The sequence below is a fragment of the Fusarium subglutinans genome, assembly GCF_013396075.1.
Source record: "Fusarium subglutinans strain NRRL 66333 chromosome Unknown NRRL66333_c0000323, whole genome shotgun sequence".
Classification (NCBI taxonomy): Eukaryota; Fungi; Ascomycota; class Sordariomycetes; order Hypocreales; family Nectriaceae; genus Fusarium; species Fusarium subglutinans.
Window position 1 is genome coordinate 15052 of NW_023502386.1, and position 23776 is coordinate 38827.

At 48.6% G+C, this 23776-nt stretch overlaps 10 protein-coding genes across 10 annotated transcripts; 3 read left to right on the top strand and 7 right to left on the bottom strand.

The window, feature by feature from the left end:
• Nucleotides 1-393: 393 nt before the first annotated feature.
• On the top strand, nucleotides 394-848 carry FSUBG_13268 (uncharacterized protein; the record flags this gene model as incomplete). Its single annotated transcript, XM_036678141.1, has 3 exons — nucleotides 394-531; nucleotides 608-673; nucleotides 729-848. The coding sequence occupies 3 exons, from the start codon at nucleotides 394-396 to the stop codon at nucleotides 846-848; spliced, it is 324 nt and encodes a 107-aa protein (XP_036531259.1).
• A 493-nt stretch (nucleotides 849-1341) lies between these two features.
• Nucleotides 1342-2816, top strand: FSUBG_13269 (DNA damage response wss1; the record flags this gene model as incomplete). Its single annotated transcript, XM_036678142.1, has 2 exons — nucleotides 1342-1474; nucleotides 1531-2816. The coding sequence occupies 2 exons, from the start codon at nucleotides 1342-1344 to the stop codon at nucleotides 2814-2816; spliced, it is 1419 nt and encodes a 472-aa protein (XP_036531260.1).
• Nucleotides 2817-3416: 600 nt separating this feature from the next.
• Nucleotides 3417-4976, bottom strand: FSUBG_13270 (uncharacterized protein; the record flags this gene model as incomplete). The annotated part of the gene is made up of 1 exon (XM_036678144.1): nucleotides 3417-4976. One exon carries the CDS (start codon nucleotides 4974-4976, stop codon nucleotides 3417-3419), a length of 1560 nt encoding a protein of 519 aa, XP_036531261.1.
• Nucleotides 4977-7482: 2506 nt separating this feature from the next.
• On the bottom strand, nucleotides 7483-9895 carry FSUBG_13271 (ATP synthase subunit alpha mitochondrial; the record flags this gene model as incomplete). Its single annotated transcript, XM_036678145.1, has 8 exons — nucleotides 7483-7708; nucleotides 7771-7796; nucleotides 7853-8361; nucleotides 8534-9011; nucleotides 9060-9180; nucleotides 9243-9299; nucleotides 9443-9600; nucleotides 9824-9895. The coding sequence occupies 8 exons, from the start codon at nucleotides 9893-9895 to the stop codon at nucleotides 7483-7485; spliced, it is 1647 nt and encodes a 548-aa protein (XP_036531262.1).
• Nucleotides 9896-11905: 2010 nt separating this feature from the next.
• On the bottom strand, nucleotides 11906-12543 carry FSUBG_13272 (60S ribosomal L11 protein; the record flags this gene model as incomplete). Its single annotated transcript, XM_036678146.1, has 3 exons — nucleotides 11906-12199; nucleotides 12258-12340; nucleotides 12399-12543. The coding sequence occupies 3 exons, from the start codon at nucleotides 12541-12543 to the stop codon at nucleotides 11906-11908; spliced, it is 522 nt and encodes a 173-aa protein (XP_036531263.1).
• A 342-nt stretch (nucleotides 12544-12885) lies between these two features.
• Nucleotides 12886-13817, top strand: FSUBG_13273 (small nuclear ribonucleoprotein B and B; the record flags this gene model as incomplete). The annotated part of the gene is made up of 5 exons (XM_036678147.1): nucleotides 12886-12909; nucleotides 13072-13143; nucleotides 13195-13500; nucleotides 13554-13635; nucleotides 13687-13817. 5 exons carry the CDS (start codon nucleotides 12886-12888, stop codon nucleotides 13815-13817), a joined length of 615 nt encoding a protein of 204 aa, XP_036531264.1.
• Nucleotides 13818-15333: 1516 nt separating this feature from the next.
• Nucleotides 15334-16157, bottom strand: FSUBG_13274 (SIS1 heat shock; the record flags this gene model as incomplete). The annotated part of the gene is made up of 3 exons (XM_036678148.1): nucleotides 15334-15943; nucleotides 16000-16060; nucleotides 16130-16157. 3 exons carry the CDS (start codon nucleotides 16155-16157, stop codon nucleotides 15334-15336), a joined length of 699 nt encoding a protein of 232 aa, XP_036531265.1.
• A 528-nt stretch (nucleotides 16158-16685) lies between these two features.
• FSUBG_13275 (clr5 domain protein) lies at nucleotides 16686-18244 on the bottom strand (the record flags this gene model as incomplete). The annotated part of the gene is made up of 2 exons (XM_036678149.1): nucleotides 16686-17976; nucleotides 18045-18244. 2 exons carry the CDS (start codon nucleotides 18242-18244, stop codon nucleotides 16686-16688), a joined length of 1491 nt encoding a protein of 496 aa, XP_036531266.1.
• A 1898-nt stretch (nucleotides 18245-20142) lies between these two features.
• Nucleotides 20143-21030, bottom strand: FSUBG_13276 (uncharacterized protein; the record flags this gene model as incomplete). Its single annotated transcript, XM_036678150.1, has 1 exon — nucleotides 20143-21030. The coding sequence occupies one exon, from the start codon at nucleotides 21028-21030 to the stop codon at nucleotides 20143-20145; it is 888 nt and encodes a 295-aa protein (XP_036531267.1).
• A 1251-nt stretch (nucleotides 21031-22281) lies between these two features.
• Nucleotides 22282-23464, bottom strand: FSUBG_13277 (thioredoxin 1; the record flags this gene model as incomplete). Its single annotated transcript, XM_036678151.1, has 3 exons — nucleotides 22282-22617; nucleotides 22679-23235; nucleotides 23380-23464. The coding sequence occupies 3 exons, from the start codon at nucleotides 23462-23464 to the stop codon at nucleotides 22282-22284; spliced, it is 978 nt and encodes a 325-aa protein (XP_036531268.1).
• Nucleotides 23465-23776: the final 312 nt, after the last annotated feature.

Below are 23776 nucleotides of genomic sequence, written 5' to 3' on the forward strand. Positions count from 1 at the left end.
TCACAATGGATCCTATTCATCAGAAATAAAATGGAATCAAGGCGGCAACGATGATTCACAACACGTGACTCGTAGATGGGATGAACACTATTGCACTTGATTATATAAAGCGAGGCCTCTCTATCATTCCAAACTTGGATTGTTTGCCAGGCGATTGTATCAACCTAAGGTATCTTCGAGCTGTCGGCGAACGACAGAACCCCGCCTGCCAGCCTGTGTCCAGAGAATACATAACACTTCAGCTCTCTACCATCGAGAAAATACCCCCAGTACGGATCCTGGCCTTCAAATCATCTACTCGCCTTGTGTCATCTCATCCATCGAAAATACCCCCCAGTGTGGATCGCGGACTTCGAAATATCTACTCGCCTTATATCGTCTCATCCATCGACAATGCCCTACGTATATAAGCCATGGATATTGAAAGGCTTGGGCGTCGAATCATGGGAACAAGTCCGGATGATGGGTGAGGAGGGCCTTCGCGAAGCCAGGCGTGTCCGCGAAGAAGAGCGTCTCCGTCAAAAGTCGGAAGTCAGTATTATTACAAAAGTCCAGACTGGATGGCAGTCCAATGATATTGAACCCCCTTTACTAATACGGTTACCAGGAGAAACTCAAAGCTGAGAAGGAGAATTCCAGCAAACAACATGTCTCATCTGAAACACCTGTCAAGGTAAGAGCGGTTCTTTTGGGTATAGGATATTAGCTGACCAGATGGATCCTTCCAGGAACCGAGAGAGAAGCACGATGAACTTTTAGGCCAGGAAAGCGGCAAGCCTGAGCACGAAGCGAATAGTGCACACAGTACCAATCACGGAAAGAAGGAATCGACGGATGATGAGCTATAAATACTTAGTTGTTTCCCTTAGCGCAAGATTCTTCAAAGTAGAATGAAATTCGGAACACTGTTATGCAAGACTAAGATAATACGCTGATTGTTTAAGTAGCCTCGGGGAGCAAGAAAATATCGGACCTTGATCTGGGGTTTCAAAATAAAGTCAGTAAAAGGTATCCTCAACTGATCCTAAATTTATGCTAAGTTATCTCAATCTTTTTATCCTTTAGGATCGAGGTCCCGAGTTTTCCTTTCCCTCTAAACGGGAGTTTGATGTCGTGCTAGTCACGTGGTGTCGCGTGAGTTTCTACTTTAAGGTGCTCACTCACCTTAAGTATAAGGTAGGTACTTTACACGTCGTTCAGTTGCGGATTCCCTGTGCGTCATTCACTTTCCGTCTTGGGTTCCAGGTACCTGGTAAACAACTATTACCAGGGCGGCTCAGAACTGAAATACGTGCTCAGATCTGTAAACAATCCATTTATTACCCTTGACTTCGCAGCAACATGGTTGCTGCGTACCAGCGGCTGAATGAAAAGAAATCGCAACCGAATCCCCATGTTGTCTTCATCAAGCCCTTAGAGGGCCCAGACAAACAGATAGCTCAGGACTTTCTTGAGAGAATAGCAGCACAATGTCGTGAGTTAACTGATTTCCTTGAATAGTAACACGGTATTGATATTTGCCCTTCTCAGGTCCCATTATGCGAGAAAACTACCTGTACGTCACTTCGCTGGAGGAGTACGAGCCAAATCGTGAATTCGTTGGGCGGAATTTTAATGCAGGCGAAGTCGTTCAACTCGTTCTGAAGTCGCCCAGGACTGGCCGCTGGCTACCATTCAACTATGTGCAGATGGTCATGATGCATGAGCTGGCACACTGCAAGCAAATGAATCATTCAAGAGCATTCTGGACCGTTCGAAACTTGTATGCTTCTCAGATGCACGAGCTTTGGTCTAAAAACTATACCGGAGACGGCCTCTGGGGAAGGGGTGCCAACCTTGCCACTGGTGAATGGGAAAAGAATAGCGTGCTTGCTGATGAGGTTCTACCAGAGCACCTTTGCGGAGGTACCTACAGATCACGTCGCAAGAGACGGGTCAAGCCACAACTATCCTACCAAGAACGAAAGGAAAGACGAATCTTAAAGAAGTTTGGCAAGAATGGGGTCGCTCTCGGTGCCGATGAAGAAGAAAAGGTCAAGTTGGAGAGCGGCAGGAAGATCCAAGCAAAGCCTCGGGTTGCTGGAAGCATGAGAGGACGTGAGCTTCGGGCGGCGGCGGCACTCGCTCGCTTCGGAAAGCAAAAGACAGAGCCGGAGACTCTCAAAGATGATGACGAGACAGATTCCGGGAGTGGCAGCGAATTTGAGGCTGAGCCTGGAGAAGATTCCAAGGATGCTGTCGATGTGAATGGTAAGAAACTGCTTGATGGACAAGGCCGCGGCATGGTCAAAGTCTGTGAAGATGAGGATAGAGATGATTCTGGGGCCAAAGATGAGAGTCGGGAACTTCAAAGAATGATTAGGAGCATCAAGAGAGAGTCGCCTGAGCCACAAGTTACAAAACCGCCTCAAGGACCTAAGTCTCGGTTTGCCAACAGCCAGTCACCACCAACGGCGGTACTTGCTAGTGCTATCGAGCCAGAACCTACCAGAGGATCTAAACAGTCTAAGATGCCAACGGTATCGACAAATAATGCAAAAGCCACGGAAGAGCCCCCAGTTTCGCCCCCTCGAGGTTCAGCTCAGCCAGTCGACTCGACAAGCAAACAGGCACGCTCCGGCGGAACTTGCTCCGTGTGCTCTTACGACAATCCTAATTTAGTACTTACATGTGCAATGTGTGCCAATGTATTGGATTCGTCAACAACAGGCTCGTGGCAGTGTTCAAGTGACGCGTGTAAAACTACACACTATCGCAATGCTGGCGATTGTGGGGTTTGTGGGTTGTGTGGTCAAAGAAGAGCAGAGGCTGTGTAAAATCCCAGTGAAACAAGCCCTACTTGTTGCGAGGAAAGATTGTATTTGACGACGCAACTATTGAGCAGAAAGCATGGCGACTCCTTTTGGCGATTCTGAGATGCAAATGCGTCGAATGATTTATGTAGTAACGCCGCAGCACTATAGCAGTCTGAAGTCATTATTGGCAATAATGATAATGTTAGAGCAGTTCGCATCCAGAGACATGTATTACATGGTATTAGAATACCGACACTCTTGAATCAGACTTTGTATGAGCATCAAGTCTCTTGTGTGAAGAAGAACGGGGAAAGCCTGACAAACAGAAAGCTTCAGTCATCCGTCGTCATCCATGGTTATATAGATTGCATTCTCAGCGTAGCATCGTTACAAGAGATTAATGAGGATGAGAGGCAAATGCGAATCTACCGTTCCAATTGAGAGCGAGATGAAAGGTATCTCAATTCGGCTACTTAGCTAACAGTGAAGTGCGAAATTTGCTATACCGGCGGTCCTCGAATTTAAGTTTTGACTAAGCTCTAAGACAGTTGCTACAAATCCCAGCTAGAGGCCGGATATCCCTGCCCAGTTACAGGATTTTTGCCTCTGTGCTCTTTTGATTCACTTTCCATCCTGCTTGGGGGTTTTCTCGTTGGCCTTTTTCTCCTTGGTCTTTTCCTCCTCCGACGTTTCCTCCTCCGACGTTTCCTTGTTGCGCCTACGCCTCCTTATGAGAAGCTCTTTGAGTCTTGGATCAGTTTTGCTGAAGCCATGGTTAGTCAATGGGGATGAACGATTGGAAGACCCTTGGGAATTGTTGCGACCGCCGACGGTAAAAGTTCGTGTTGGTGTGGGACCTGTTTGAGCGGAGGCCTTGTGTTTCAGTGAGGCCGGTCCTACATCGAGAGGACTGCTAGACTTTATAGGCGCGTAAAGGCCGCTGAGCGCTAAACTCGCAGAACCACTTTGGCCTCTGGCTGTAACGGAAGCAAGACGTCGAGGCTCAGGAGTGGATGTTGGGGATGATTGAGCGGAGGCCTTGCGTTTCCGCGAGGCCTGTCCTACATCGAGAGGACTGCTAGACTTTATAGGCGCGTAAAGGCCGCTGAGCGCTAAACTCGCAGAACCACTTTGGCCTCTGGCTGTATTAGAAGGAGGACCTCGAGGCTTGGGAGTAGATGGCTTTGTCCCACTGCTAAAGACATCCTCAACAGATTCGGTGGCCGCACCACCTGCTGTGGTAACTGTACTCACACCAGCAGGCGATTGATGGAGGATGGAAGACTTCAAGCTCTTGATCTCATCCACAGTGGTTGTCAGTCGCTTTTCTACCTCTTCCAGTTGTTTCTTGTGGCGCTCCTCTTGTTCATCTTTGCGTTTATCCACCTTCGTTGTCAACTCAACCACCGAATTTTCAAGTCGTTCGACCTTCTGGTCTTGGCACGTTAACTCCTTTTTGAGTGCCTTCAGGTCGTCCGATCTTATTTCGTAATCTCCCATGAGGTAGCCAACGTCGGTATTCAGTTCCTTAACTTTTTTGCTTTGATCCTCGAGCCCCTTCTTCAACTCTTCAAGGACATCATCGTTTTTGAAAGATCTCCATGCGCCCATGTAGGAGGGGCCATCACCTTGAGTGTCTCCCTGCGTGGGGCCATCAACCTCCTGAATAGAAGGTCGGATTTCAGTTTCAGGACCGGGTCCCATGATGTCCAGCCACTGATTGAGTCCCAATATAGAGGCAGCATTGCTCAGGATCGGGTTCCATCCCTGGAAGGGACTGCAGAAGCGGTCGACGATCCATTCTGCTCTCCTGGGTATTGCCTCTTCCCAGGGAACTTGCTCTCCATCAACGACAACAACTCGGTCGCCATAGAAGGCATCTATAGCTGTAAGTGCTGCATCTATGGTCTTTCTGGTCATAGGATGATGGCTCCCTTTCTTGTCTGGAGAATCTGCAGCAATATGAAAGTACTGTCGAATCTCTCCGTTGAGCTCAAGCCAAAACTGATAGCCTGGGTCACCCTCCAGTGGATGACTCACTCCTGCCACGAAATCCTTTGGATTATTTGCGACATTTCTGCACCAGAATTCTTCATCCAAAGCATGAAAGGCGTCCTTGATGGTCCAGTTCTTTGAGCGGGTTATGGCTCTGCGACGATAACGTTCCTCTGGTACAGACATGTTGACTTGCCCGTCGGTTACACGATCTTCGCTGTTTCGCTGATGCAAGAGTCGGTGATGGACAAATAGCCACTGCTTTCGGAGTAGGAGCTTTTGAGTGTCACTATCTGAGTCGACGGGACTTTGAATACCGTGTCTGGCTTTCTTATCTGACTCTTACTGAATGGGTTTTTGAGTTCTGCCAGGATTGCGTCAGTCGAGGGCATACTTACAAGAGCCAGATATCTCACCTGTAGGTGCTCTATTGAACATGTAGTCGACGATGGAAAGTGATGATCGAAAACCTTGGCTGGCTGGTTCGTTGAAGGTTCAAGTTTGAAGAAGAGGAGATAACAATACCGGTCAGCGGTATTCTGTCGATGACCGGGAGCCGCGTGACCTTTTGGCAATGTAAGGTAGCTGGCAGCTTCGAACCAGAGATAATAGAAGGAAGAGAAAGTTGAAAGCTGGGATGGCCGTGAAAGGGGTTTTATATCCCGACAAGCCGAACTCTGATGGCCTGAAAACCCAGGAAGAGACATCATACAAGAAAAAGAAGAAGAGGAAGAGGAAGAGGAAGAGGACTTGTAAGTTTAAGTAGTTTCATATGTAATGGCCTGGACAATTGGCATGAGGCTGGATCGAGCCAAGAGCTTTTGGGGGTTTCGAAAACAGTTGGCGAAGATTAAGTGAACCGCGAGAAACCTTACAAATAGACACATATATACTTAGGCATCCCAAAGAGACTTATCTATATAAATATTTGCTTAAGTTCTGAAAAGGACGGGATTCATCAGGAAAATGGGTCTTTTCTACTGCCAAAGAAACGGCAAAACATGAGTGCGCGAGAGGATAGACTTGGTGGAAGCTCAAAGAGAACTGCGCACATCGAACGATGTCGAAGCAAGCAGGGAAATATCGGCTTAGTTGTTCAATAGGCAGGGAAATTGCCGGAGTGGTCCACGATGATTTTATGGCGGCAGGTCCATGTATATCAAGTCCTATTCCAAGGAGTGAAAAGGAGGTCGACAAGGTGTATAATTTCGATTGCATGAATGGGGTCATGGTGGGTATGTTCTCTGGGCATTCCATGATAATTCCGTGATAACAAGCCCCTTCAGGATTTAGAAACAGCCCAGCTGGAAAGACATGACTAATTCGCGGGCTTGATTCTGTGTAGATGGACGAACATGTGGGCACGTAGGCTGACACGGCGGAATGTGAAAGACATAACCAGTACGTCGGCTCGTATGTCTGACGCTTATCATTCACAAAGACCCTTGGTGAGGCTGTCAATATCCTATCAAAGTTCAATTGACGTCATTTGCAAAGGAGATGCTGAAATTCCGTGGAAGTCAGAGGGCAATCTATCATTCCGAAGACTCTTCGCTACGTTTTGAGCCGGTAGAGTCGGTGCTCCAGGAAGGCCGGAGGACAGGGCTGTCTCTACAAACTCGGCCATTTCAGCCATACATAGTATGACGCGGATCAAAACTGCAATCGTCGTAAAAGGATAGTTGTGTAGCGTGCCACAACATCGGAAAAGTTATTAGTCTAACTCTGGTGGCACCTTGGGACTTTGCTAGAGCATCTTTAAGCACAAGGCAACCTTCGTCGCATGCTGTTCCTTTTTATTGATAACGAAGAGAATAACAAGTCTCCCACGGCCTCGGGACCCTTGAAGGTTTAAAATAAACCTCGCGCTTGAACTGCTCTTTGCTGCGAAGAAACTTGATGTGGATAAATATTTGACTCTCCGAGCAGGTTGATGAAGATTGGGCACCTAGGCTCCGGGGTTGGTTTTAGCTATTAAAGAGGTAGGAAACCTTAGGACCTTTATCTAAAGTAATTAAAAGGCTTAGGTAAGTTTAGTACATATCTTTTAGTAGTAGTTTAGACCAGTTTATTCTGGGACCCTGATTTAATAAATGTTAGAAGAAGTTTTATTCCCCCTCGAGGAGGCAAATAGGAAATAGATAGCGCTCTCTCAGGTAGGTCAGTCCTTTCTGGCTCATTGACCGATAGGCAGTGGCTTTGCCTATTAACTAATAGTACTATTAACTAATAGTCTTGAGTAATTAAGCTTCTATCGAGTTGACTGACTGGAGGTTTGGGTATAACAAACAGGAACCTCAATTTCACATATGTGAACAGAAACATATCAAGTCTCCCTGTAACCAGAGGCGTGGTTGTGTCAAAGTTTACCATAGTATGACGATTCGAGGTTCATTTCCGCATCTTTTCGGGTTTCCAGGTTCACATGTCAGGGTTCGTGTAGACGTACTTTGCTTGCAAATTTGGAGAACAAAAAGAATAGAGGGCATTGATTGAGTTTTAAGCTCTATTTTACATGTGACGATGCTACAGGAGAATCTCCCTCATCTCATTCCCGTCGCTCCATTCTGGCGCGACCCCTCGACATGTTCCCTCCGCCTCAAGAGGGAAAAGCGACAACAAATATTCGGTATAGACAGCGACATCCCCAAAGGCCCCCGATATTCTCCGCGCAAGTTGCTGCTGAAGATGTTTAACCGAGGAAGCTCTTGACGAAGGACTGAGTAACATCGCGGAGCTTGGCCTCGGTGTCCTTAGAGATAGCACCCTCCTTGTCAATGGTGGCAAGGAGCTCAGACTCGTTGGTCTTGAGGTGAGCAAGGAAGTCAGACTCCCACTGGAGAATCTTGTTGACGGGGATGGTGTCGAGGTGACCGTTGACTCCAGCGAAGATGAGAGGAACCATCTCGTTAACAGCCCTGTTGAAAAGTTAGGATCATGACAATACTGCAGGGAGGGGTATACTCAAATTGGGCTATACTGCTTTTGTTTTAGAAGCTCAGTAAGCTAGAGAAGAGTTAGCATCTTTATATATTACCATTAGACGAAGGTATTGAACTTACACGCTCACCGCGGTTGAGGGTCTGCTTGGTAGCGGCATCAAGATCAGAACCGAACTGGGCGAAGGCAGCAACCTCACGGTACTGGGCCAAGAAAAGCTTCAGGGAACCGGCGACCTGCTTCATGGCCTTGACCTGGGCAGCAGAACCGACACGAGAGACAGAAAGACCGACGTTGATGGCAGGTCGAATACCCTTGTAGAACAGCTCAGCCTCCAAGAAGATCTGACCATCAGTGATAGAAATGACATTAGTAGGAATGTAGGCAGAGACATCACCACCCTGGGTCTCAATGACGGGAAGGGCAGTCATGGAACCACCACCGAGCTTGTCGTTCATCTTGGCGGCACGCTCGAGCAGACGAGAGTGCAGGTAGAAAACGTCACCGGGGTAAGCCTCACGTCCAGGAGGACGTCGGAGAAGCAGAGACATCTGTCGGTAAGCAACAGCCTGCTTAGAAAGATCGTCATAGATGACGAGAGAGTGCTTGCCGTTGTCACGGAACCACTCACCTAAAATTCTAGTTAGTAATGGAATTTCATAAGCATTTCATAAAACAAGTCAACGCTGAAGAAAACAAAGCACCTGGGGATTCATAACATGTTGATATGAATCTGCTGCGCGTGTGATCGTGTTTGACTGGAAAATGTTCCTGTGACTCTGGGGTAGGAGCCAAAAACTTACCAATGGAGGCACCAGTGAAAGGAGCGAGGTACTGAAGAGGAGCGGCCTCAGAGGCGGTAGCAGCAACGACAATGGAGTACTTCATGGCGTCGTTCTCCTCGAGAGTCTTGACAAGCTGAGCAACGGTGGATCGCTTCTGGCCAACGGCGACATAGATACAGTACAGCTTCTTCTTCTCATCCTGGCCATCGTTCCATCGCTTCTGGTTGAGGATGGTGTCAAGACCGACAGCAGTCTTGCCGGTCTGACGATCACCAATGATCAACTCACGCTGACCTCGGCCGACGGGAACCATGGCGTCGATGGACTTGAGACCAGTCTGGACGGGCTCGTTGACGGACTTTCGGGGCAGAATACCGGGAGCCTTCAGCTGAGCACGGCGCTTCTCCTTGGTGTTGATAGGACCCTTGCCGTCGATAGGGTTACCCAGGGCGTCGACGACACGGCCGAGCATCTCAGGGCCGACGGGGACATCAACCTTGGTGATGTGTTAGTTTCGAGCTGAAAACGGGCAGAGTATGCTTACAATCTCGCCGGTACGCTTGACAGTCTCACCCTCCTTGACGAGACGATCAGAACCGAACAACACAACACCGACCTGGCCGGCCTCAAGGTTCATGCACATTCCCTTGACACCAGAAGCGAACCTATTACATAGTTAGATATGCTATGCATGACGAGACTGTTCCATATTTTGATCAGTACGTACTCGACAAGCTCCTCGGCCTGAACGTTGGCCATACCGTGAACACGGGCGATACCATCACTGTAAGTTGAGTGTTAGTAATGGCTGGTCTCAATTGAGTCATTCCTGGATGTCGAGGCGATTGACAACGTGGTGTTGATGTTTGAGAACATTATGCACCATCTGCGCTTTGCTCCAGTTGCTCCCAACAAAGATCCACATACCCGACGGAGAGGACACGGCCAGTCTCAGCGAGACCGGACTCCTCCTGAACACCACGAATTCGCTGCTCGAGGATGGAAGAAACCTCAGTAGGAGTGGCCTTGGCATCGGAGGCGTAGAATCGAGCGGCGTTGATGGAGGCGGGTGCGGCATTTCGGACCTGGTGGTGAAAAACAAGTTAGCCGAAGCCCGAAAAAGTCCTCGATCGGTCAGCGGCGACAGCGATCCCAAATAGCTCAAAAAAGCTCATGCGAGACTGAAAAGTATAATCCAACTACTCAATTGAGCTCTCTCGATGGGTTGTCGATGGATGCACGATATTTGGAGGCGCTGGTCGATGGCATTGTCGATTCGGGGGCTCGGAAGAGCACGTTTTAACTTACCGCGGCGACCCTGCCAGCAGCAGAGACAGCGCCGACGGCGCGCGTCGACTGTCGAAGGGCGTTCCGGAACATATTAGAGGTATACGGGAGGTTTGGAGATGAAAGGAGAGCAATTGCAGCCGGGTGCAATTGGGAGGAGGGGAGATTGGGGAGTGCGGTGCTGCCTTTACAGGAGAGCAAATGGAGATTTTTGAGGAGGATGGTGATGGAGAGCAGAGTCTGTCTGAGGGATAGTGTGGGGTTCAGCTGCTCCGATGGACCAACCATGATTCAGTGAGCGGTTTTGCCTGGATATTCCGAAGCAGTCTTAACAATTTCTTAGCTTGTTTTTCCAACCCGCTTGAATTTCGGAGCTTCATCTCGCCCACGGAGCTGACGTTCGACAGGATCTGTGAGATCGATAAGAGAGCAGAAAAGATAAAGGTGATCAATTGCTATCATCTCTCACTATTTGTTCCCAATTGACTTCACCTTAGATCCGTGGATCCCCAATAACCTCATTGTGCTCACCAATCGACTTCTTTTATCCCAGTTAACTCCCGTACCGCCGAATGATCGGTATTACCCGGGTAAGTGCCATAAGTTAGTGCCTAAGATATACGGTTGCAAAGGTTGAAGTCGTCTTATGGACCAGGGGGTGCCTCATGGAGCTTTGATCCATCAAGCTGTGGTTTTCGTTGTGGAGCCTTATACATTGGCAATTGGCCCAGCCACGGGGAAGAAGAAAACCTCAGACCTTATTTTTTATTCAAGAAGTCATATAAACTTGTCAAAGGGCATCCTAAGTTCTTACTAATTTACCGAAATCTTTTTAATCAGTTAGGAATACAGAGTAAGGTCCTATCTTTTTTGGCCCCCTCTCCCTGGCTCAGCTACAGATCAACAAAGTGAAAGGCACGCTATCAGAATCAGAGACGTCAGGCCAACGCCTTATTAACTCGTCAAATTGATCAATGGCGAGCTCTGGTAGCTGACAACCGGAGCACGTTTGTTATCTTGTACCCCTGCGTTGGAGGTTTCCGATTCGAAACTAGTCTATGAGGTCTCGAAGCCTTGTTCCTTATGCTTTCCACATTAACTGCTGTGTGTTGACGGAGGTCCCATGTGCCCAACTTCCCAAGGTATCAGATGTCGTTAATCTGGGGTGCATCCACAATAGTACAAACGACCATGATAGCTATGGGTGTCGGGTTTCTTTCTATAAGGCTTCCCAGGTGTTAAAAGAATTTGTAATGTCATATTTGACCGCCCAGCCATTGAAGATTCCCAGATGCCATAGGCTATTCTCAACCTACCTCAGCCATTTTGTCTCTGAAGATTGAGGTCTTGTTTCTTACCACCAATGGACCATGCCTTCATAGGAATGTTTCCCCTTCCTGCAACTGGAGAAGCATCGTGAGCTTGATACCTTTTACGAAACAGAATTATCTTGGAATATGAGAGCCAGTACCTCACAGTCCTGTCGCTAGGGGCGTTTGCTGAGAGATGACGATACCTCAAAAAGTGGACAGGGAACGATAGTGAAATCTTGGCGCAGAGTTGACCGTTTCGCACCCAAGTTTGACAATCCATAGCCAAATAGCCCCGACATCATGCGGTATCCGCTTCGGAAGTATTGCGATACATTCAAGTCACATGCGAGATGGTCAATTACTCCTTCGTTAACAATCAATGATCGATCGGTGGGCGTACAACATCACGAGCAATGAGTCAGAATATAGTAGTCACACACAGGTCAGGAGCATTGAAATTGCTCCAAAGAGGAGAAATCATCGAGGATACAAGTGATGCACCAAAGTCCCCGAAGGACATGTTTATAACGTCTCGCGTAGACGTAAACAGACGAGAGGCCAAGCAGACAAAGTACCAGTGATCTGACGATTGATGGCAATGTCACATTCATAGTGAATATCGGAAAGCCGGCAGAGCGCCGGTCGGTCTCTCAGGCCGTGGCTCGACTGAAAATTTCAAGTCAAGCTGATGCAGCAAAGGCAACAGAAAATACATGTCCCATGTGAGTTTTCCCCTTAATGTTCGCCGTGACCATCCGTAAATTCAAACAACCAATTTTTTTTCAACCGTTTATCGGACAATGCCATCGAAGCGAGACTTGAACCACTTGACGGTCTCCTCGCGCTTGATGCGGTGGCTGGCACCGATGCGGGACTTGGTTCGGCGGCGGCGGGTGACGCGCTCACCAGGTCGGGTCATACAGCAGTAGAAGTCCATGCCGTAGATACCAATAGAGGGGTCGTACTTGATACCAAGATCGATGTGCTCGCTGATACCGAAGCCGAAGTTGCCAGTCTCGGAGAAGTTGCGCTTGCGAAGCTCGTACTCCTTGACCTTGAGACCACGCTCAAGAATCTCCTCAGCCTTTTGGATGTTAGCATCTCTGCACTTTGGCATTTCCAATGTTCATGTATGAATTTACCTTAGGGCCTCGGACGGTAACGTGGACAGCAATCTTTTCGTTACGTCGAATACCGAAGGTTCGGACGGTGTAGCGAGCCTTGCCTTTAAAATTTTCAGTCAGATGGAATTGCATCGCCATGTTCAAAATTAGCAGACTTACTGTAGACGGGGGTCTGACCAGAAAGCTGCTCCAGCACCTTGGCGGCACGGGTAAGTCTGTCACCAGACTCTCCGACGGAGATGTTCAGAACGAGCTTCTGAATCTTCAGCTCCCGCATGGGGTTGTTTGCCTTCTCGGAAGCCATGGCTGCTGTTTTTAGTCGACCTGGTGATGGAGTTGTCGAAGATCGCGAAGGTTGCAAGAGTAATTTTTCAGTTTTTGTGAGCTCGTAATTATTTGAGGGTTAAGCTAGTTGGTGCCCCAAGTGGGGCTGGCGTCGTCACAAGTGGCCTAGTGCGAAATGGTACTTTGTCGGTGTACCTTTCAGCCTTCCGCATCAGGCTCCGCAGATTTTGGACCTCATAACTCACCTTCAGAGCTCCAGGCATTGAAGGTTGTTACGATCGCGCGCAAAGACACGTCGATCTAACATCAATTTTTGAAACACAGAGAAACTGCCACAGCACGCTCTCAAAACACAGCCAAAATGTCGAACAAACAAGGAAAGATGGTTTGTCTACCCCCCTACTCTTACGCGTTTCGAGCGTGCTTGATCTTGATATGCTAACCAGTTCCCTTTCTCAGGCCGGTTACGTACGTATACCCCAACGCGCATGCGATTCGAATGCTACGTCTTTGCGATGGTTCAAACAAGCTGACTAGAACGGAACAGATCAACTGGCGGATGCGGGTTACTCTTAACGATGGAAGGGCAATGACCGGTCAGATGCTTGCCTTCGACAAGGTACAACATCTCCAGCCATTATTGTTGAGATCAAGGCTGACTAGGATTTAGCACATGAACCTTGTACTTGCGGATACGGAAGAGTTTCGACGCGTGAAGCGCAAGCAAAATAAGCCATCTGCCCCTGGCGCAAGCGGTTCGGCCACCCAGACCATCGAGTCAGAGGAGAAGCGAACTCTTGGCCTCACGATCGTTCGAGGCGCTCATATTATCTCCCTCTCCGTGGAGTCGCCTCCTCCCGCCGATCCTAGTGCGCGACTAGGCAAGAGTGCTCCTGGTGGAATCCCTTCTGCCTTGGCTGCTGGCCCTGGTGTTGCTCGTCCTGCTGGACGAGGAGCTGCACCTCCCTCCCTCGCAGTATGTGTTTCTTTCCCCCTGAAGCTGCCTGATTAACTGCTAATATTGATAAGGGTCCTGCTGCTGGTGTCGGTGGTGCTCCCCCGCCTGGTTTCCCCGGTTTCCCTGGTGCTCCTGGGTTTCCCGGCCGTGGTGGTAAGTTCAAGTCGTCCCGATATCCTCGAAGAGTCTCTAACAGTCTCCAAGCCCCTCCTCCTGGCTTTCCTGGAAACTTCCCTCCTCCAGCTGGTTTCCCTGGAGGCGCTCAATTCCCTCCTCCCGGGTTCAACCCTGGTGGTCCCCCACCGCCTGGATTTCAGCCTCCTCCCCGAAGATAGGTTATGTAGGCACTGGTTACTTCGGGCAAATTCTAATAGCCTGTGAGGAGGCTTCGATATTGTAACTAAGACTGAGAATGTCTTTTCTGCTCGTCGAATCAAGACGTCACGTTGGAATACATGTGGGGATTATGAGCTTGGCACAAAAATGTATGTGAATTTCTTTATGGCACTTTACCGTCCTCCATCAATGTTAACAAGCTTGCCAAGACGTTATACGGAGCACTTGAGGCGCATGATGGTGTATTGGGCTAGAAGTGAATTGTTGTTTTATAGGATAATAGGCCGCTCCAAGACTATGGGTTCGTGTTGTCAAATCACCACAGTACATTTCGTGTCAACAGTTTATGAGCAAGCGTGAGCGGGATGCCTTTGCTAATATGTTTGGTGTCCCTGTCATTTGTTTACCCACGTGCTCAAAGAAGATATGAACTACTTAACTGTGCTAGTTTGCGAATGGTATCAAGGTCGTAATCAAGTCTAGAATTTCGCAAGGGTGGTAGAATTGTAAGCTGCTATTCGGCTGAGCACCGCTTCGTCTAAAAGATAGGTCGAGAGCCATATCTCACTGCGGACAATGCCATGTGCGACCCCTCAGCCCAGAACGAGTGACGGAGGCGTAAGCCGTCTTTGGTGTTGAAAATGGAAGCCATTGGTATATCTTGTTGACCTAAATTTCCCCGAAGAGAACTCATTGCCGATGGTCAATAAGATGCCAAGCTTCCCATACAGGAAGTCTAAATGAGCATGGCAACATGTCAAGTCACTAACAAGGTCCAAGTATCTCAACTTCTTGATACTCTCCTGACCCTTGGATTTAGTTCGCTTTCTGACGATAAATGTGGGATATTTTCCGAATCTCATCCATATTCTAGCACCACTTCGGCAAATGAAATCAGGAAACTGGCAATTCGGTCACATTTTTCTGAGTAAATCGCCTTTTCGTCTTATTAGCCAGGTCTGTGGCCTCTAAATACCGGTGGCACATGGCATCGGGTCAGTCAGAAAAACGCCTTACGTACTAACACTTCAAACTTTGATACTCTCAGGATCCATCATTAGCCCAGAGGTTGGGAGAGAACTTAGCAAATCGGTTTAATTCTTCTAATCAAAATGAACCGTACGTCATGAAAAGGGATCAAACAGCTGAAAATATTATCCAACCTGATTATCCATATCATTCCTTTGGTTGTCACTGACATACATCGAGGTCGAGTTACTATCCATGAGAACAAATTCGGGATAGTGTAAGCCACATGATAATATGCAGAGAGTTCGAGTTCATTCAAGTCCGAAACCTGATAAGGCTTACTATTTGTGCGATATGATATGCGTCTCTTCGGGGCGATATAGGTTTGCGCAGTGAATCTTTGTTGTCATTGCTTTACGTATATTCCTGAGAAACTACTTAGGGACCAGCTCCCATCAACTCATTATAATCGTGTGCTCGCCGATACTGACCCAACTCCGAGAGCGCCCAATAAACCCAGCCCTGATCCATCCCGAGTTCTCGACTTTAGATACCAACAGCATGGCTGAAGACCTTGGCCGCCAACTGGCTGAGCAGCCTTGACTTGTCGTCCTGGGGAAGCTCCTGGAAGACAGCGTAGACACTCTTACCCTTCGCATCGCGAACAGCTCCTAGTCTGTTACCCGCAACGGCTCCTGCGACAAGACCTGGCACATTGGCTACGATGAACCCTAGAGCGCCGCCGCTGACACCACCCACCATACTCCAGAACTTGCCCGTGGGGTGGTTATCCCTGCCCTCGGCCATGCCCTCCTCGCGCATCATCTCCTCGAACACATCACTAAACTGCGCATTTTCGGTTTGCTCGCGATCCTGGGCAGGGGCTTGGCCTTGGTTGGTAAAGAAGTTCCATGCCCAGGAATAAGGGCTCTGTCGCGGCGCGGCGCCATCCTCAGTTTCCGTCTCGGGAATGTCCTCGAAGGGATCTGAAGGGGTGCTAGTATTGAAGAGTTTGCGCTGAGCATCATACTCGCGACGGCGTACAGGTTCAGAAAGTGTGTAATACGCGTCGTTGACGAGCTGAAACTTTCGTGTCCGTTCGGCTCGCTCTGGGGAGTCATTAGAGACGCGGTCAGGGTGCGTCTTTAGGGCAGCGCTGGTTACCGGGGTTAGTTGTGTCGCAAGTCAAGACTATACACAAAAGTGACATACCGCTTGTAAGCATCTCGGATTTGCTGAGTGGTCGCAGTATCAGAAACCTCGAGAATGGCATCTACAGAAAGTTCCAGTCAGTTTTCACTCCGGCGCATTGACATGTGGTGGGGTCATGATGGCAGCTTACAGTAGTTCGGGGGGACTCCAGCAGTCATGATGAGTTCATGTAATACAAAGAGGTCTTTACAAGAGATAATAAAACTAGAGTCGATTCTAACGAGCGAAAGGTCTACAATTTTCCTCGCGAGGATATGCCAAGTCGCAGGTGATAGGTTGGTATGTAATGCGAGTGTTGTTGAATCAAGGCCGTCGACGACTATCCCAGGGCGGAAGTGTCAACGTCATTGTGGCGGTGCCTTCGCCAATGTGGCGATCCAATCAAATCAACTACTTCAACATCAATTCGCTTCATGGACCGTTAGGTATCTCAAACTAGAACTCCAACCAATGTCTTCTCAAAGGAAGATATGAAATACTCCTAATCATCGCTGTGCTTTTCTTTCGTTGCAGACCAGAAACTTTACTCACTGAGTAACTGCGGTGGAAATTATTCATGAATGAATCATATGCCAATCCTCGACACCCCCTGTATCTTATGCCATGACGCCCAAAACCTAATAGCTTTGTTCCAAACCACCCCATTTTTTATACATAACTCCGAAACGGTACATTGATGATAATGATTATTCGACATCCTGCTCCAAGTATCTCTGTGCTCTTGATAACGCATCAGCTGTGATCTCGTTGGCATCTGCTTGTCGACCAGCTTTCTGGTAATGCGCTGCCAGCACCCACATATCACGGATGACCCGTAGGTTGTTGTTCGCGCCGTGTGCTACCTCTCTTTTAGAAATGGCATGCCGTAGGTTCTGTTCCGCCATGTCCCATTCCTGCCTCGATTCCTGTACACGAGCCAACATCTTGCATGCGTATGCGTGAAATCGATCGTTGGATCTGGGTCCTTGTTCGGTTCTGGTAAGATCGAGTAAATTGATGGCTAGCTCCTCAGCCTTCTTCTTGTCACCAACATCCATCTGTGTGAACTCAAGTCGCAACGCTTCGACTCGTAACTGATCCGCATCGAGTGCAGATGATGTCTGACTCTGTGCCTCAGCCATCCTTTCCAGGGCCTGGTACATCGCATCTTGCCGCTTGCCAAGTTCGCTGTCCCTACGGAGGCGTGTCCTCCCATCCCAAATTAGTTGTTCGTAAAGCCAGAGTCGATGGGCATCCGATGTCTCGATATGCTGGCCCAAGAGATTAACATTCCGTAGCCAGGCTTGGCGCAACAAATGACACAAGTATTTCCTTCCCTCATCTGATTGATAATCGCAGATACGAAGCTGTTGGAGAATAAGGAGGAGCGGGTGTTGAGCAGGCAGCTGTCGTTTCGCGAGTATTGTAGCATGATCCAAGAAAAGGGCCAAAAGCCGAAGATGTCCTCGGTCCACCATATCGTAGATTGTATCTAGTACATGCCAGATAAGGTCGGGGTGATCATCGCTCAACACAAATTCGAGCACATAAAACCCTCGGCGTGCAGCCATACCAGCAAGGTCACCCTTTCCGTGGAACCAAAGGTCGAAAACAAGCTCGAAAATGCGATACATTGTGCGACTGTCTCGGATAGGGGGGGAATTTGGGGTTGCTAGGTATTCCGACATAGGATCTGACATGACAGGAAAGATTTCTAGTTTGGATTGACTCCAGTTGAAGACACCGCCGAGAACCTGTTCCAAATCAGAGTAGGGACCGGTGTTTGATGGCTGTATCAGAGCCATAGACGTAGTTGGATCATCTTGGTGTTCCTCTGGAGAGGCCGAGGATGAGGATGAGCTTTGTTCGTCAAATGTACTCGTCCCAGAACATTCAGTAGTATCCAGAGGAGTGGAAGCTGCAGAGCCCGGTTGACCTTTCCGATATGTACGTTTTCTTAAGCCCCATTTCTTTAAACGCTTCTTGAACATCTGCTCCCTTTGAAAGACGAATCAGTTTTTGGATCTTGCTGGTACCACGGTACCACATGCGTGGATCTCACTCACGTTGCTGCGAAACCATATCTGGCCTGAAGGATTGCCATAGTCTCGTTCAGCTTTCGGTTTTCCTGAATATATAGCTTCTTGATGACGTTGCGCATACTCTCCCACTCCTCCTCTGTGTGCTCCTTCGTGTAAGTTCTGTCATCTACCGCCGGCGGACAGCCCGGAAGCCGGGGGGCCAAGACTGGCAGAAGAGACGACATGATATCCTATCATGAAGGGGGTTATGATATGACAGAGGAGAACAGGGGGGGCTCAGCAAGCCCAGTGGGAGTTACTCAGTTTGCACGGCAACAGTGACGGTAGTATCAACAATAGTGGTGGTAATAGAAAGCACAGCAACCTCCGCATAGAGCCTCACGGTAATGTATCGGCAGCGGCATGCCGGACCGTTGACTGTGCAGTGTGCATGGCGAACGGGAACTCAACTTGTCAAATGCGCCTCCTCCGTGGTCTTTAGTCTTTGATGCCCGGCATATGAACCCGTTAAGAAGGGTTCGGCGCCGGTTCAATCTGATTGGATGACTTAGTTCCCTGCATATTGGGCATGGCCTAGGCTGGTTCCGGCTATGGTCGGGAGTCTATTTTGCGTGTTTTTGGTCTCGAATACAGTGGATTTGCTGCTTGTTCCTGGTGCGAGCTGCAGAAATGGTGTCAAACTTGACAGCCTCACCAGCGATCATGTTAAATCCGCCCAGCCTCCTTTTCCTTTTGAGGAGAATATGTAACAGGTATATTCCTTGACACGCAGAGACCCGCAGAGCCTGCCCTGGCATTTGCAACAACGCAAGTTTTGCAGCTATTGTTGGGCGAACGACAATGGTGATGACCTCATTACCATACGCCCCGAACGCTGTCGGGCCGCTATTGCTGCCAATGCAACCGTGCTCAAGCCACTGTAGACGATACCACGGTCATTCTGCACGTTTGGTGTCAAAACAAGCTCGTTGCCATTTGATAGTGGCGTATTAGGCGAATCGAGTTCTGGAGATATCATATATGTGGTTGTCGTGGTTATTCGTGTATGTACTACAAAGAAACTTGCATCTTTGGATGAGCCTAGTGGAGTTGGCTAAGAGACGTCATCGTTTGAGTGGTCAACTGAAGCGCCTACTGCACGTTTTGATGAGCTTAAATCCACTTCTTCAATGATAGATATCGATAAGTCCGAGCGCACCGTAAATTTAGTCCAATTGAAGTCAAGCGTTTTAACAGGGGTGATTCCAGCTCAATGACCTTACCGACAGCCAATGCCAGCTTGTTCTTCAAGGGTCCTCTTCTAGAAAATATCTAGGGATCGAATCTTACTCAGAGTTGTCTACTCCGTAGGTGTTAACTATGCATCGAATGCCTCAGTAGTGTGAGCAGAAGATGTTTCATTTTGTAGAGTAAATGACAGCATGTTTCATGCGTGGAAACTCTACTATGTTCCCAGCAGCATCTTGCGCCTTAACTCTTATTGGCAATTCATGAAGCAATCCATGCAAAAAGGATAGTGCATTCGTAGCTCGGCCAATCATGTCTGCTACGAAATCCCGATCAGGATGTGGGAGAACATCTACCGAGGGGTAACGAGACAAACTTGTTTTGTATGTCCTCTCAAAACTTCCACAATAGGGACAGTCCCTTCTCGAAAACGCCATGCACTCAGACAATTCCCATAATTGAACCGCTAGTCTGTGCATCCGTATGCCGGGCGCCACCAACAACCACTACCGAATACCAAGCTTTTCGCTCGGAACTTGCCAGAGGCTCTATAGCTCATGGCAACTTTGACGCCAATGCAGGGCGCGCGTACCGGGACCACAAGAGGTTAGGGATGCCTCGCATCACTGCAGAGCCTGGCCGAGAAAGCGTCTGTGGGTGCGGGTATCTGCCGCCATTAGTCGATGTGTTGTTCCGCACACACACACACACACACACACAAATCGAAGCAACCAAGATGGCAGTGCTCGACATAGTGTCGACACAACCACTGCTCCCTTGAATCCAGACTCAAATAGCCCAAATGATCGGCATTTAACGTCGTAACAACGGGCGCAACTCCAACGCTTGAGTCGTAAGATCCTGGTGATGATCTTGTGGCGCTGGGAAATTCCGTTTATGATGCTTCATATCTCCATAGGGTACTTGAGCCTTCGATCAGAAAAGGAAGGTGCTCTTGTCTTGGCTTTTCTTGTAGCTCTCTCATCAGTGTTGAATATACAGCCTTCAGGAATCGTCGTTTGAATCGTCTCCAATCATCGTTCGTTGGCTTGCGGTTCAGCTCCACGTCGCCATCCTCTATGTCAGGCTCGTCCTCTTCCACCTCTTCTTCAAAGTGAAGAGGATAATATTGTATCTCATTCCGACGAAAATACCAAGTAGTCCTTGACTGGTCGTCTTCTTGGGACTTGACGAAGCTGCTGGATAGAAGCTGCAGCTCAAGTTGCGACTCCGCTCTGTGGGGTTTTGAGATGACACACTTAGATTCCTCATGAACAACAAATAAAACTTTCCCCAATTTGGAGAACCTTGCGAGCTTTTTCACAAGCGTCTTCATATTGTTTTTCGATACTTTGCCGCTTAGTATGGGGTGGTAGATACCAGTGCTGAATCCATACGATGTCCCAAATGCCACTTGGCGCAAGTCTCTTTTCATGAAGTCCACCTCTGCGAGAGAATGCAGAGTCCTCAATAGCCTTTTGATCAAGAGGTAGGGCTGGAGCAGAATTATATCTCGGCTTGGGTCGATGTACTTGATTGTGTTGGAGAGTGTTAGTGGCCGGTAGCGACGAAGCACGAAGACACGGGACTCTCTGCATACGGCTGCCAGTACAGGGGGCGCATCATGCGAGCTGCTGGAGAACATGAGCCCTGTAGAGGCCGGGGTCTTGAGCGTTGAGAATGGCGTGTCAAGAATCTCGTATACTCGAGGTTCTGGTAGGGCGTATGCCCAGACTATGGACCGAATCTCGGCCGGCAAGTTGTTGAAAGCAACAAAGCCCATTGCGGATTGTATTCTCCACTGTAGGACAGTACAATCAGTTTCCTCGCTTTAGACCCCGCGGGCTTCAAGAAATTGAGTTGCTTATATATGAGTTGTAGGCGTGTGAATGACGAGCGTTCTCATAATGGTAGAGTAGAGTTGAAGCTGACGCCGCAATTTATCACCCCATGATCTATAGCGGCGCTTTTCCACAACCTTCATGTGGCTCGAATCTTCCGGCCCGGTTGATATGTGGCAGAATGTAAACCACAGTGGCAGATCACGAAGCTTAAAGTGTCGTTTTTGCACGAATCGCGGGGTTCCATCCCGTGTCCGCGGGCGAATCAGTTGATCATGACGGGCAATACAGGAAGCAATCATGGCGACGAATCTTATGATGTTTATTCCCACGGATTTCCGATCGTCGGCATGATGCCCATCGGATTCTCATCATGACGTGATGTGGACTTGGTGGCCGGTTATTTTCACCATGGGCACAATGGTTGATATCATCCGCCCTGACAACCAAGAGCTCAGCCCTGCTTAGCGAGCATGTGTGCGCATCATTCAAAGAAGTTATGCCTACAAAATCCGAGTCATACAGGATAAAGAGGATGTATCATGATCAGACATCAGTATGTTGAAATGGCACATATCATGATCACTCTGTACACTTCACTCTGCGTACTGTTACCCTACAGCTGCTCCGTCCGGAGCTCGGAACGATTTTTAACCGAGTAAGATGCGCACGGACCATGCTCAGATTCAGCGGCTTAAAATCTCGAACGCGTCGTTCAAGCAGAGCTTTTCTTTTCTTCTTTTCCTCTTCGTGCGGCTGGCATAACATGAAATTTTTATACCCGTGTTGCTCGAATCCTTGTTTCCGTGGATGTAATCGCAGCGTCAGTTATGCCCCAGATCAATCATAATTGCAGGCCCGCCCTACCTTCGTCTGGTTTTGGTGTTTTCACACATCTTAGTCGTGGTTGGGAGGCAGGACATATCTAAATTTCCATACCGTGACATGTATGTTTAATACTTGCATCGGCATTCCGTTCGGTCATTACAGTTAGAGAGAACAGCATCACCAATTGCAGAACTGTACAACGGGGGAGTTCAACTGTGTCTATCTTGCTGGGCGGTCTCATTTGTTCGCCTTTTGCTCCAAAACTCCTATTACCTGCTCCCTGTCGAGGTCATGTTTTAATGCATGCACACAAGAAAAATTCGCCGATATTCCATTGCGAACCACAGGACTCGTAGTAGAGAACCTTACTCGTCCTCTCCTACCTTCTGAAGCTTGCCCATCTCTCGCTTGGCTCCAGCTTCTCCAATGAGTCTCACTCTGTCGAGACGAACAGTCTCTCCATCACCCTCACCCTGCTGAACGTAGATCACAAGACTCGATGTCTTCTGGAATTTCACATATCGCAAGCTCAGGCTCACTGTTCCCTCCTCGTTCCAATCCTCAGGAGAAATCTCGATAGCCTGTGTTGGTTCGGTATCGTCGGCTTCGTTGAAGTCGAGGTTATGAGTGCGGTTGATATACAGGTGAATGTTGCCGGGCCTCATTACGTCTTCGTCGTCCTTGGGAGGGAGGGAAGTAAGCTGTCATACGCGGTCAGTCAGTGTTAGACATTGTCGTGATTTGAAGGACCAACAAACTGACCTGGAGAGTGTGGAGTTTGACAATGGACTGGAAAGGGATGTACAAAAGCAGCTGGTCATCTGCACCGCTCTGCACGTAGTCCTTGGAGGTTCCTTTGCCGTTACCGAGGCCGCTTGGCTTGGAACCGTCGAAGAGAACTCGAACAGTCCCGGCGCTCTCATCAGCGTTGAGAACCTCCAGATCACGGAGTTCTATTTGGTCGGTGATGTCGTTGTAGCCTCGTGGAGCTTCCATACCCTTCCAGCTGGGACCACCGCTGGCCGAGCCAGCGTTTTCTCTAGCGGTCTTCTCATTAAGCGAAGTGGCCAAGGCAGGTATCTTCATGAGCGTATCCTTGAGTTTCTGAGGATCGGCACCCTGGACCTGGTCGACCTGCTTTCCATCTGCAAAAACGATGAAGGTTGGCGGGTTTGTAATTTTGTACTCTTGCGAGAGCTCTGGTTGGTTGTCGCTGTTAACCTTGACCAAGGTGATGAGATTCGGCTGCGCTACGTCTTTGGCGAATCTTTCGTAGATGGGAGCGATCTGGTTGGAAGTGTCAGACCAATCAGCGTAGACTTGAAAGAATCATTCGTTAGCTTTTATCATCGTCATTTGTGAGAAGGGAATGATACGTCGCATCGCAGGATGAGTTGACTGGGATGGCGGGGTATCTCTACAACTACCGCAAAGATCGTAAATTTCGACGGGAGATTACTTACAGTCAGCGATAACTATGCGTGACGACTTGAGAACCGAGTCGAAGTGACGCTTCGAGTCTATAGTGACGACTGAGTTCTGCGACATTATGGATGGCTTGTAATGGTTAAGGTTGACGAGGTATGACGGTGTGGTAGAGACAATCAGCCAGGAACCGAAACGCTGAGCCCCAGGGCTCCAATAGAAAGCGAGTTGGAGGGGTCATTACTATACCGGGGCTGGCGTCATTCAACCAATGGCGGCAAAGGTAGCGGCGCCTACAGCAACCAACTGATGCGTACAGAATGGCAAGTCATACCTGCATAGCCGGCTATGCATTTAGTAATGTTTCTTATCTATATAGCTAGTACTTATTAAATTAAAAAAAAAGCTATTAAAAAAGGGATTTTAAATTAAAAT